The following is a 14,357-nucleotide window of genomic DNA, read 5'->3' as shown; positions in this document are numbered from 1 at the left end:
TATACAAGTTGTATTATCTACTGTCACTCCTCGTCCATGTCTGTTTTTTATGTCCACTTTCAGAAGAACCATAAAGTCAGAAACTTAAACACGGAGCAACTAAATCTACAAATGGAAAGTTCTTATCTTGTTGTAACAATAATAAAAAACTTCACCTCAAGCTAAACTGAGTTTAAATTAGACTGAAACTCTCAAAAATGGAAGCTTCTTTACCTCTTAAATAGGGCTCACAGACTTTTAAATGATTTTTTTCATATTTTGACTAGAAAAATTCTTAAAAGCTCAACAAGGACATACATTTTATTGTACTTTAGAATTTTATTTGAGATATATGTTCACTAGTTTTTCATTGATTTGTGACACTTTGGGGGGGGGGTTATATAGATTTAAAAATTATATAATTTAACTGCTGGCAAAACCATAAATCAGGATACGTTTCCCCACAAAATTTCAAAATAAGTTAAATAGTTGGTGGGAGACAAAAATGAAGACAAACAACCTGAAGTGTATCTTAGAGCAGTACGTTGCCTTTATTCAACAATCACAATTACAGTTGAACTTTTTACTAGATTTTTTTTTAGCCTCCGAGTCAATTTTAAAATACTTACAAGTCAGATGTTACCACAGGGTGCAGCACAGAGGAGAGGAGGCCACGCCCACTTCATGGTTAGTGTACAATATAAATAAAGTGACCTGCTCAGAAAACGTACAAGCAAACAAACGTTTAAACCTACAGGCCTGTCGGTAACATCATGGCCAGACAAAAACAAAAACAACTCATGCAGAAAATTATGAATTTTAAAAAAAATCTTCATGCATAATAGTTAGCTGAACATAGTTCAGATTATCGGATGTGTCATAAGCACAATGCCACGAAGAGGCATTACTTTGGGCCCACGCTCAGTCGCCATACTGACACACGGTGCCAGGAGGCCGGAGGGAAGGCGCTTCTTCAATAAACACAAATAATTCTCTCTCAATATTATTGTACAGTTAAACAGATGTTTGTACAATGTGTCACCACGGACTATGAAGCAAGCTTGTCAACCAACAAGGCTCACTCAAGCTACCCTCCTTGGTAGCCATTTTGAACTTCAAATGTCAATTCTTTCTAATTGAAAAGTTTTTGCGTTTTCGACAAGTATAATCTCTTTTAGTCGTTTTTGTTCCTAAGTGCTTTTTGGCAATTATATGCAAAAACATCATCAGGATAGAAACAAATCTGAAGGGAATTTCATCAAAACCATGCTTGATGAGCAGTTTTCACAAAAAGATTAAAAACTGCTCATCAATTGACTTAAATAGTAACCATTTTGACCATATGAAAATAACCATGCGCCCCATCGGGATTTAGAAAACGACATCAGCATTATCTTGTCTGCCCCAAATAAATGGTCGAATCAAAGAGTTCGTAAATGAGCAAAGGGATTTGTGATGAAAATAATGCTATCTGGGCGTTAGAGAAATTCAAAATGGCCACAGGGATATCGTCTAAATATCATTTTAATCACGAATGAACTCTACTGAATTCATAACTTGGGAGAAATTGTTTTAAGTTCATCGCAACTCGTCTTACTTAAATAAAAACAGCGCAAAAATAAACGGAGAATGGAGATTTAAAAACGTAGTGACCCCAACCTTAGAGTAAAATCAGGCCGTCGATCACTAAATGTTCCTTCAGTGGTTATGTACAGCTGTTATTGCCCACCCTGCTACGGATGTGTAAAAAGATCCACTATGTTAAGCAGAAATGTGAAAATTGTACTTTTTCCTCATTTATTGAGATTGTGTGAATGTAAAACTGGTTTCTTCTTACACATCTTTACCAACGTGGCCAATAACGAAACCCGAAGAAAACAAGTAACGTAGTTGATACCTAAACAAAGTAGGTCTGCAACTATTTTTCAAAAAAATACGTATATTCAAATGAATTGTCGCAAAGCTATTTTTAAAGATAAAAGTTGTAAAATTGCGATTAAAACAGAACGGTCATCGATGCACTTTGTCATTTCGCTTTACACCGACAAGTCAATGTACTGTATATAATATCAGCGACTTAGTTCATGATACAATTTGTATCAAACAGGGTTTTTCTCCGTCTGGCGTGAATTCAGCTGGGATCTGCTCCAGACGACAGCGGACTCTACTGCCCCCGAAAGCAAAGCGAAGGAAACGGTTAAATATATTTACATTTGCTGTCGACGATGCGTCTGAACTGAAGCAGATAACCAGAGATGACCCAAAAGTGTAGGGTTTACAGAGAGAGAGAGAGAGAGAGAGAGAGAGAGATGTCCCTTACTAAAACTAAGGTACACAGGACAGGGTCACCCATCTCTACGGCTTACAACTCTGACCAAAAAAGACTGCCGTCTCAATAAGACGACATTTTGAACACCTTTTTTTTTTTTTTTTTAACAATCATGGAAAAAAAAACCCAGCAAACAACACAACACACACAAAAAGGAAACAGACCAGATACCAGAGAATGAACTGTAGCATAAAGATAATTAACGTGTAAATACATAGTTTTTAAGCACGCCGCACATGTGAACTTTAACCTAAACAACTGCATTTCTGCAGGTTTCTCTAAAAATCCTTATTCAGTCAAAGCTAATTCTTATCGACGTCGGTGGTGCGCCATCAAAAAACATGATATAAAAGTGTTTCCCACACCAGACTGCAAAATTAGGGTTCATGTTCTTTGGAGTACAAAGACTTAAGTAACTGAATTATTAAATATTAGCCAGGTGTCCTGAAGATTAACTTCTTCATAATTAAATACAGACAAAAGAAAAGTCAGACTACTGCGTAGGAAAGACCAGCAGTTTTGGATATAAAGCTGAAAATGTGTTTCAGCATCTTAGAAAAACGTTCAAACAGTATTTTGTGTTAGCAGGAGTACCATACATCCATGTATCATACGTGTTTAATAATTGGTCATTACCATCATTAATGTAGCAGCTGAGAAAGTTATAATTTCGATGTAAAATCGTAAAAGTTCCTTTGGGCAGGCATGTGTAAGTAGTTTTGCTTGTTAAAGACGTGTCGACTTTGAAAACAAAAGAACTGGGGCATCTGGGTTATGGATTGTCAAAGATGACCGTTCCTCTTCACTGGTTTCTTTTGCTTGTCCAAACGGGAGGGGATTCTTCAGTAGCCACTTTGAGCTTTCTCTGCCAAGATGGCGGCAGCCAGCTGCTGGGGGTCAGTGACATGGGGGCTCCTAGCCATCACACGCCTCACCAGCTCCGAGGGGAAGATGTTGCAAAGGTCGACGTACACCTTCTCCCTCACGTCTTCGTAGCGACTGTGCACAGGGGACTCGGGGTGCTGCGGCCCGTACGGGGGAGGAGGGTGTGACAGGAGAGCGAGATGGGAGCTGTGAGGCGGGTAAGGAGGGTGGGGAGAGAGGGCTGGTGGTGGCGGGTGGCCTAGGTAACGTGTCGGGGACGGGTGCAGAGCTGGGTGAGACGAGCTGTAGCCCTCTTGAGGCCATGGTGCGGGGTGCCAGGACGACTGATGCGTGTCGGGCAGACTCTGGTAGGCCGACGGCTCGTACCGCGACGGAGGGAGTGACGGCTGCCTGTAATAAGTCTCCCAGCTGGGCAGCGTTTTCGGACGATGGTGGTGGTGAGACGCAGAGAGATGTTCGTACAGATGCGAGTCGGATACACTTTCACCGCGAGTGGGGGCCAGGCAGCGGCCAATGGGAGATCCGGGGGGTTGACGGTTGGATTGAGGCAGAGAGTGGTAGTCCCCGGGGCAGCTGGAGCGGGCAGCTAGCGGCTGGTGTTGGAGATGAGGAGGCAGAGGGTAAAGGGGCCGCTTAGGGGGCCCCTCTGGTGGAGGCTGCTCATGAACACAGCTCTGCCCACACGCAGCATTCAGATGGTAGGAATGAACAGCTGGATTAGAGGTGTGGTTGTGTTGGATGCTTGGGTAATCTGCTGCATGCAGACTGCACAGCTCATGGTTAGAAGCAATGTGATGAGGGTACAGGCGGCTGGCGGGGTTGGGGAAATGAACGCTTTCTTCTAATAGAGGATCTGGGGGGCACCCTGGACAGGATCGGTCACTATACGAGTCGCTGCTGCCACAACTGACGCTGCTTTCACTCCCACACTCAGAACCTGCGGAGCCCATTGAGCCGTGCCGCAGCTCCTGATCGTTGGGGTAGCGGCAGTCCGGGCTTCGTCGGGAGGAGAGGCTCAGGCCAGAGTAGGCCCGGGTTACAGAGTAGTAGCTTAAGTCTGGAGTCTCACAGTGAGGGTAGAGATCATGGCTGGGGGCCGGTAGATGCGTCCCTGATCTGGACTGTTGGTCTTGCAAAAGACCAAAACCAGGCGACGGTCCTGCCAGGGCTGAAGACACAGCTAAACCTCCGCCACAGCTGATGCTGCTACAAGAACTGCTACTGCTGCTCCCACCTATGTTGCTCTTCTGACTTTCTAGTCTGCTTTTCAGCAGCAGCTTCTCCTCAGCGTCACTGTACGACAGAGCTCGGATGCTGGGATCTGATTGCCTTTTCGGGGCACCGTTTTTTGCCTCAATGGTGCCAGCTGGCACACTGTGGCTCTTCACCAGTCCAGCATCCCCCTGGTTCTTGTAGGGGACGCAGCTCTTGGCACTGGCACGCAACTCGTCGGCCACGGCGCGCTGAGGCTGAGCTCCTCTCTCGGGGTGGTAGTACTTGCACTTGTGGCCATACGTGCACTTTTTCCCTAAAACAGAGAGTCGGGGGGAGAGAGAGGATGAGGAGCAGGGTGTGAGGTAAGTGTAGAAACCGGCTGTAATGGCCGTGAAAGCAACAACTATAATCAAGCATCTGTGACATTTCATGTCTGTGCAGAGGACATTCAACACACTCTTTTTTCCAGAATTGTTAAATGCCTAAAATACGCAGGACAGCAGTTCAAGACCAACTTTAAACACCACTGCTTTAAGTGGATTGTAACAAGAGTGTATTTGGACTCAGTGACTACTTTTTCCTGTTGTTTTCTCACCATATGGACAGGGTTGCTTCTTCTGCTCCGGCATGATTGGCCTTTTCCTCAAGAAGTTGTCCAGGCTGGGGCCATGACGTCCAAGAGGGTCATCTGGAGGCATAAATCTGAAACAAAGGGTTCATTCAAAGGCTGGTATCCTTTTTCTACACGAGGTTCTTTCTTAAGGCACAAGACAAGTCTCCTCTGCTCATGACTTTCTAAATTGAAACTAAAGACCGAGACGTCACCATCCTTTTGCAGCTAAATCCTTACTTGTCATTAACGAAGGAGTACATGAGCAGCCGCTCGTCTATGAACTTCTTCCACTCAGGCTTTTCATTAGCCAGGTCTCTGTAGTTGTCATTGGAGACGATGATGCCATCTGACTCATAAGCCAGCTTGACGATGAAGCGATCGTCATAACAGACCACGCGCCGTCCTTGGACGCGCCGTGAGGGGGTGAAGACCAGGATTTTTTCTTTCTCGAGCCGCCGCAGGATCTCCTGATCTGAGAAAGTGGGAAAAATTCAGGTAACAGACATAAAAGAGAGAAGGAATTGCACTACTTAAAGAATTTTTTTTTTTTTCACTTACCTGTTATTGGAGCATCGGGGCGGGACTGCTCTTTCCTCCAAGCAGGAACGAAAACTGTGACTTCCTGATGGCCGCGCTCCACAAACCAGTCTACAGCCAGCTGGATGCCCTGACAGGAAAACACCTCCTTGTTTCCATGACTGTAGGGCATAACAAAGATATGTCTTTACATGTATTATAAATGTTAAATTTGTGTTCTTAGATTGTATTTGCCTGTTTTACTTAAAGTTCCTGATTCCATTCAGTCAAACTTCACAATAATCAGGGTTTTTCCCAGGGTTGGCCACCAGGCTCAGTGTTTCTGTTGAACCAGGTTTATAGATGACACATGTAACTGGGTATATCTGGCCAAAGCGTTCCTTCTCACCTCATGGCCACGTTGCTGCCGTCCACCACGATCGGCCGCAGGTTGTCCTGGTCACAGAGAGACTCCGAGGGTAGTGGAGAGTCTGATCTCTGGCCATCTAGCACGTCAGAGCAGCCACAAGACGAGGATGATGAAGACGATGAGGTAGAGGTCAATATTCCCGCTGGCTGCTCGCTGTCAGGTTTGGTGCCCAGTTTGACCAGTTCGCCCAGTATGTCGTTGATGAGGGTGTCGGGTCCGAGCTTGGACAGCACCTGGCGCACAGTGTCTTCAGAGTAACCCAGCTTCAAGGCGAACTCCAGCTTCGCCTGGTATTCTTTCCCCGCCGGCTTGGGCGCTGGTTCTGGTGCGGGGCAGTCGGCTGGAGGCTCGGGCGGGTCCCGCTCCGGTCCTCCTGAGGGGTCCGACGGAGGCTCCGGAGGCCCCTCTGTGCCCAGATCCACGCATGGCGTGCGGCACAGCGGCTGGTGGGTGTTTTTACTGGAAGTGTAGCTGACCTCTCCTCCGTCTGAGTCTGCTGTGGCCGGCGGCACCGACTTGCACTCGCCATCAGACCCACCGTTCTCCTCTGGAGGGGACCCAACCGCTGTGGTGGTGGTGGTGCTGAAGCTCTCCACCTGCTCCTCCATAGCAGGGGGTCCGTCAAGGCCGCCAGCCTGCCGGTCGGCCCCTGCTACGTGGAGATACTCCAGGTCCGGCGCCAGGTCGAGGACTGCTCCCGCCTCCACATGGTCCTTCTGGCCCATGGATCCGTCACAGACATCCAGCACACCGGGCCGAGCAGCGCTCCTTCACAAAGCTCCACTCATCTGAGCCTGACGGGGGAGACGAAGAGGAGTTAGTCACTTTCGGCAACATTTTCCCCGTCATCCAAGCTGGTATTCATACAGCCGGCATAGACATGTTGCGTGCTATCGTTTACATCCGCATGCGCACAATGCTGGAAGGCAAAAGGACTATTTTTTTACTTATCATCTGTAGCATCGTTTACACTTCAATAACAGAATGAAACCTGGAGACGCACGCATTATTAACTCAGTGCAGCACAGCAAAGGGGAAAATAAGGCAGAAAATTCTTGAGCTACCGAGAACCACTCGTATTATTTTTTCGCTCGCGCGCTCTGTGTCGACTTGTTGCCATAGCAACTGACTGACAACGTCACTGATGTATTAGGACTCAACATCAAAAAGACATAAAATTCTGCAGAACATAATGTTGTCAAAGTCAAGCTAGCATAACTGACCTACTTCCCTTTCCCTCGCTTTATTTTTTAATTAAAAAATGTTCCTGACCTTCTTATCAAGTTATTATAGTAGTGGCAATTAGTAGCAAAGCATTGCATCCATTTTTCTTTTATATATTGTGTGCATTTGACTACTTGATAGCCAAAACCAATTGTAGTCAGAATCTGCTAGCAGTTTTTTGCCGTCCAGCAGGTAGCTGCGTAGCGGGACCCATCACGCTGCAATGTATCGACATATAGCAGCCAGAAACTGCTTTGTAAAAAATAATCTTACCAAATAAAAATGTATTTTTTCTCTTTGTGTTTCTGTAAATTTATAATGTAATCTGCTTTGGCTCTGACTGCGTGCCGCACACACAAAGAACCAAAGGGGCCCCCCTCACTGTAATGAATGAATTAATGGACTCCCGCCTTCCCCCTCCCCCAAGAAGCTGACCTCAGTATGTTTTAAAAAGCGCTGTGCCACAGCACATTAATCTACATAGCAACACGGGATGAACCGCTTTATATGAAAACAAGACATCCAGCCGTTAACACTCCCCCCTCCTCCCCCCGCCCCCATTCAGTCAACCTTGTAATTAAGGTCTATATGCTCCCTCCCACCCTGAGGTGCTACACATATCTGGCAAAATCTGCGTGTCACCACCTCAAAATCAACTCCCTGACTGCATTTATCTTTAATGGCACATGCCTCTTCATGGTGAAGCTGTTCAGAGATGCAATTTGGCCATTTTTAGCTCAAAAATCTCACCTTTTCCAGCAGCTGCTGCCTGAAAAACGTTCCTCCTGTAAGAGGAAATCGTTTTTCCTCTAGTTTCATGTCTGTGGTTTCTTCAGCCTGCTACGTTTTAAGAGAGAGCTGATAACAAGAAGGCTGAACTGATTTTTTTTTACTCTTTGTTGTGAAAGCATGGTGGGTTTTCCTCAAAACATGCAAAAACTGCTGCGTCTGCAGATAATTTGAATTACTGTACAACTATATAATTATGCAAACTGTCATACAAAACCAGTGTTCAGATCAGAGTCGCTGTGACACAGACTGCTACAGGAGTAGCAAATAGCATCTAAAACAACTCTGAAGAAACATGCATTATCTGAGTTGCAACATTTAACTACTCATTTGGATCAACAACATATTTTTGACTTGAATTGTACTTAGAAAGGGAAATTGGAACTTGCTAAAGTCAGAAGTGTTCCACAAAAAAAAATCCTTTGTGAACATTATAATATTTTGGCGTATTCATAAGCATTAAAGTTATAATTTAAGAGTTTTTGCTTGATGAAAAGCACTCAAATGTGTTTTTCTGCTGCAACAGAATGAAGTCAAGTGGAAAGAAGTTTGAGAAAGAAAGAAAGACACTAGATGTTTGTTGTCCATTTAAGCCTGAAAATGTATTAATGTCCAGTGACGAGCACAAAGATTTGGATAAATCTTACAAAGGTTTTTACAGAAAATATTTCCAATTAAACAAAAAGTAAAAAAAATAAAAATATGCCAATGTTTTGTGCAGATGAGGCGGAAGTCTAGATTTTTCCTGGAAACAAGTCAAACGAGATCTGGACAAAGCAGACGAGGGGAGGTGAGACGACTCGGAGCTGCTGGGAGGGGAGGGGGAGCAGGGTGGAGAGCATTTTATGAAACAGGAGCTGCCGAGCTACTGTTGCTAAGCTACAGCTGCTGAAAGCATGCCAAGATAGGAGCATTCAACCGGGTACCCGAGCAAAAAAAAAAAAAAAAAAAAAAAAAAAAAAAAGGTCCTATATGGGGGACGAGCTGGGCTTAAGTGTGCCTCACTGACAACAGTAGAGCTGCAGCAGTGATTAGGATCAGGGCCTTGGCATTTACCACCGTGGGCGTCGATGATGCCCAAGAGCACATGAACAAGATCTACCTCACAAGGTGACTCATGCTCATACAAAGAGTAAGGCCACATTTTATTTTATAAGGATGCTCTCCTCTCAGGTCCAGCAAAAAGCTTCACATCAGCAGAACCCAAGGATACAAGCAGTTGAATCAACAACCCTGCTGCCGATAAGCAAATGAGTAAATGTGCTGGAAAACAGGAGAGCTGCTCATTTTGTGTTAGCAGAGTTCATGGATGAAGACACACACAAACAAACAAAAATAAAATTAAATAAAAGGGTGACGTAGTTCAAATCCAAACTACTGAAGGTACAAAAATAGACAAGAAAGACCTGATGAATCTCATCTCCAGAAAATCCAAAACCATTCAACTCGTCATTAATGCTTCTTATTTGGATCTTTTCAGTGTCGGATTTTCAAGTCGTCCGGCTTTCAGTGCAACGTGAAAGCGTCAAAACGAGCCCCCCCTGTCTTAACGGGTGGGGGAACCTTTCAAACGTCGCTGGCCGTGATGGAGCCGCTGATGAATATGTAACACACTCCGTACAGCGAGAGTGTGCAGAGGAGGGGAGGGACGGCTTAAAAAGGCGGTTTTTTCATGGGGGGTCGTCTGGCGGCGCATGGCTGCATGCACAGCCGCCACCGCGCAAAAGTTAGTGTAGAAAAAAAAAAAAGAAGGGCAGAAACAGATGGGGGTAGCAAAGTGAGTGTGTGGGGGGCAGCAGATGTTTACCGATCGGTCTCCGTACACTGCATTCAGACTAATTCATTAAAAAATCTTGTGAAACACAAACTGAGCTGCACATATCTGTTTCAGCTTCTGTTCTTTGTAATTTAGCAACACGTGGGGGAGGGGACACTTCTAGTCCAAATGCAATTCTAAAGTCCTAAAACTTTCTAAGCACATCAATAAAGCTTTGATTTGTTTATGTTAGAGATCATTTGAGACAATGTGTATTCATATCTTAACTTTTTTTTAGGTATGTTTTTAAGTACTTTTGATCAATTTTAGAATTGTTGAAGTTTATTTTATGTTTTTTTTTTTACCCTAATTTTCGGTTAAGTTGGCATTTTTCCACCTCAGCGTTCAGCAAACAATTCAGGTTCGAATTACTCAATTTTCTTTTATGAGCTCGTTTATGAAAATTATGAAATTGGGACGTCCAACGTGCTTTAAGGACATTTTTTCTTAACTATTCCAGACTATTTGGTTTTACTGTGACCACACATCGTACTTCATCGTAAGCCAGCATATTAAAAGCTTCTGATTTATTGCAAACAGGTTCAAGAAGCAGCTTCCAGGTTGGTCACAATAACATTTTGCTGGACGATAAATTGTCCCAGAAGTTGTTTTGAAACTATGTTCAAGTAATTTAATGGTAGTGGCATGATAACGCAAGCACACATCCTCAAAGATCAATAAACATTAGAGAAAAAACGATAAATCAAGAAAATGAAAGTGATTGATATCGTTTTAATTGATCATGCGATTGATTTATTGCTAATCATCTATGCAAACTTTCCCCTGGTCCACCCCAGAAAGATTGATTTGGGGTCAATCAGAGAAAACTTGTAGCGTAAAAGTGTAGATCTCTTATTAGATCTTGTCTCATTTTTATAAAATACTGCAGCTTTTATGAAATCCACACCCAAACAATCATTCCAACATGTTAGGTTTCAACAATACTGAGTTAACACTTGGTGGAATAATTTAGGACGCATTCACTTCTAATTAAAGTAGCTAAGATCACACGCCAGCATTTCGCAGCGAGGGCTTACGGCTAGAATACGATGACTCTGCATTTTGAAGGCTGTTTCTCATGTCTGAACCTCAGACGTTTAGTTTGGTGTTCCTGAGCCAAACAGCTGTCTGATTGGAGCAGCGTATGAAATGACTTTTTTTCTTTTAACTTATTGTCAAATTGTTTGTATTTTATAACTTTGAATGTCTAATTTTATTATCTGTCTTGACCTCTCTTCACCCTTGTGTTCTTGTATAATATTACTTGAAAAAGGTCTCAAAATAACAATATTATTATTTATCGCAATAACTTCTGGAACAGGTATATTTATTAGACCAAAAAGGTTGAATCTCTCATGCACACATCCTGATTGGGTTGCAAAACATCTCCGATATCAGAGTCGGTTAGGTTCAGGGGAATAATTGCCAGCAGAAAGGTGGAGGGTTCATATCACTCACCAGAGCCGGACAGACCTGGGTGTCTCATTTCCACATATTTAAATCCTCGCTGAGCAGATGAGGAGAAGCGCTGCAGGTGAAATGGATGCAAATCGGGAGCCAAAGTTGCTCCATCCAAGCATCTTCCGGAGCGAGACGGCGTCCTCCAGCAGGCAGGTTGGACAATGAGCGGCCGGACAGATGGAGCAACAATGTCCGCCGTTGCCTGGTTTGAAGTGGGAGCTTCTTCACCAATCAGAGAGCAGCAGATTTACACCGAGACATGAGGAGGAGGAGGGAAGTGGCTCTGGGCAGATGCCTGCTTCCCTAAGGCACGCGTACTCTCCAACACACACACTCCTGTCCCAAGCCTGAAAGGGGCTTCCCCTGTGTGGCCGATGAATCAAGGAGGGGCGGGCCGGCCAACAATAGAGCCACACAAAGGGAGGCTGGGGAGGGCAGCTGCAGCGTGGGGAACACCTGGCTACGGAGCGCCACAGTCACTCTGCTCTCTTTTGTTTCAGGCTGGGGGTGGTGCTGCCGCGGGGGGGAAGAGAGATAGGCTGAACCGCCCGGCCCGGCCTTTAAGGATGGGCCGGATGAGCTTAAGCAGGAGAGAAACGCGAAGTGGGGAGTTCAAGAAGTTTATGTCCCTCTTCTGCATTGTTGTGGCACACTTCGGCCAGATGATGACTGGGAAGCACAAATCTTTGCTCCTCTTTGTCTCCATGACGCCCACCGAGCCTCTGGCTCATCATAAACATGGCAGCATCATGGAGCAAAAACAATGAAACGCAGTTCGAGTAAAAGCCAACACACTGAAACTAACGGTTAATTTGGTAATCGATTCTTCTATTGATTATTCTGACAATAAATTGAATAAAACATTGACACATTCTGCAGATTTTTCATTTAACCAACCACATTTTTTTATATAGTATTAGAAACAGAAAACAAGCATTTTATTGTCTAAAATGTAATAGCAGTATTCCTTTTCGTGAATTTGACCCAGCTGAAGCCAAAACTGACAATATTTACAGACAAAGGAGTTTTTATCTTAAATGCAACATGTATATAAATTTTGTTCAGTTGCTCTGAATAAGTTGTATTTTTCAGCAAAAAGGCCTTTTTTAAAATAAAAAAAAATCTGCGTGGTCTACTATTAATCAATGATTAAATTAGTTGATTAGTAGAATAATCAATAATCAATTTATCACGATTAATTGCTTCAGCCTTAATCCCTTTTGCCTCAAATTTCTAGATCTAAGCTTCTACAGAATGAATGTAAGGAAGGATGGATGAGTGAAATTATTTCAGGTACATAAAATGTACTTTACACTGAATCTGAGATGTAAACTATGAGACCACAGCAAGTAATTCCTGAACTTCTTCCAGTTTTAAGCATAAATCTGCAGTGATCTGGATGAAAAATTATCTTGTAGCTATGTACTGTGCGGAAACGATTCTTTGTGTGGTCTGCACCTCCAATTGTTGCAAACTCTGGAAGCAGCATTCCTAAAAATCCAAAAACACATGAATGCCTGAGGGCCAACTATGTAACCATCAATCATCGATTATCAGTGATCGGATACTTTGCTCTTAGGGTCAGATAAAGAAAACTGTTGGTCCAGGAGATTTGCAGACTATCTGTCCTAAACCCCAAACTACTTCACTTTTACTTATGAAAACGGAGCAGAGCTGAAGTTTCCACATGCATTACCCCAACATGTTATTAACGCAAACAGTTACAAATGTGCAGCTTCTACCGATCAAATATACACTTCTGCAGATACCACATGGACAAAACGAGCAAACAAGACAGAAGGTAGTTTACTGGAGAGCATAATCATCACACTAAGGTTTAATTTAAACATGTCCACTTTGTTGCTTCAAACATAATGCACAGAGTCCATGTTTTGGATATAAACACAAAGCCGGTGGAAGAAACGGACTCCCTTCCCTTACACATGCATAATCTCGGCCTTCCTCAGTCCACAACATTCATATTTTTATGTCCAGATATGCATTTTTTTAAGGGAATGACAACACCCCATCCTGCTCCTCTACAATCTGCTCCACTTATCCATATTTAAGACGTCGCGGAGGTCGCGCGCAGAGGCGTGCACGGCCACCGCAGAAACCCAACACCGTCACGACCTCCCTTCCAGCTTCCACCCGCACCAACACGCAGCTCCTCCGGCTAATAAGTCCGCTCAGCTCACCGCCAGACTCGGCCACTTACCCGGTCAGGGACGCCGCTGCACCAGTTCGGGGCTAAAACGAGCAAAAGCTCCCATCCTGGGCCGGAGACGGACACAACAAAACATCCGGCTGGGGCTGCAGCGTGACCCAACCAACCTCCGTCGAGCTGATATAGCAACAAAGTATTTTCCGGTTTGGAGTTTCACAATAAAATCTAACCGCTTAGTTTTCGTTACAAAAACGAGGCAAAAGCTGACACTAAGCATTTTTTTAATCATACATCAGTTTAAATTCAAAGACTTACACAATATCTGAAATACGTTTACTGAGATAAAACGCTTAAGTCTGAATTTTCAAAACTATAAAATAAACAGGAAGCTATGACATTTAGTGTTAAAACTTATTTACAAAGCGTATTGCGCTGCTAAAAAGGCCTTCTGCTTGAGGTGCAATAGCCTCCTCTAGTGGTTAGACTAAAAAAATACAAGTGATATTTTTATTATGGCTAGTTAAATCTAAAAATAAAGTTTCATAACGTACTGGCCCTAAAGCCACTCTTCAGGCAGATTAAAGAGGTCCACTCGGCACTTTATTAGTTATTCATCCTTCATAGAAAGTGATTTTATCTTACAAGTTCAAGTTATCTTTCAGCACAACATAGAAACCGATTTTAAGTCAGTAAATCCTTAACATTGATTAAAAAATTAATAGTTCCACCAGTAGATTATTTCATTTATAACAAGACATTTTCCCCTGTTGTAACTGAAGTAATCTACAAGTGGAACAAGTACTTTTTATCAATATTCAAGTAGTATTGACTTAAAACAAGCTCCTATATCTTGCTAAAGTTACTTGCAATCAAAACTACATAAAAGAAATTCTGTGTACGGATTATTAGTCACTTCTTACTTGTCGTAAGCAA

At 43.5% G+C, this 14,357-nt stretch overlaps 1 protein-coding gene across 1 annotated transcript; it reads right to left on the bottom strand.

Annotated features, from left to right (window-relative positions):
• Positions 1–505: 505 nt before the first annotated feature.
• LOC106905280 (putative ribonuclease ZC3H12C) lies at positions 506–13,797 on the bottom strand. Its single transcript, XM_014969993.2, has 6 exons — positions 13,476–13,797; positions 5,947–6,761; positions 5,580–5,719; positions 5,259–5,493; positions 5,004–5,110; positions 506–4,721 (listed from the first exon to the last, which is right to left on the bottom strand). The coding sequence occupies exons 2-6, from the start codon at positions 6,690–6,692 to the stop codon at positions 3,151–3,153; spliced, it is 2,799 nt and encodes a 932-aa protein (XP_014825479.2). The 5' UTR covers positions 6,693–6,761; positions 13,476–13,797; the 3' UTR covers positions 506–3,150.
• Between the last annotated feature and the right edge of the window lie 560 nt (positions 13,798–14,357).

Source organism: Poecilia mexicana, unplaced genomic scaffold (genome assembly GCF_051168715.1).
Source record: "Poecilia mexicana isolate PSO_F unplaced genomic scaffold, ASM5116871v1 scaffold_2, whole genome shotgun sequence".
Taxonomy (NCBI): domain Eukaryota; kingdom Metazoa; phylum Chordata; class Actinopteri; order Cyprinodontiformes; family Poeciliidae; genus Poecilia; species Poecilia mexicana.
This window is presented reverse-complemented; position numbering and strand designations above follow the sequence as displayed.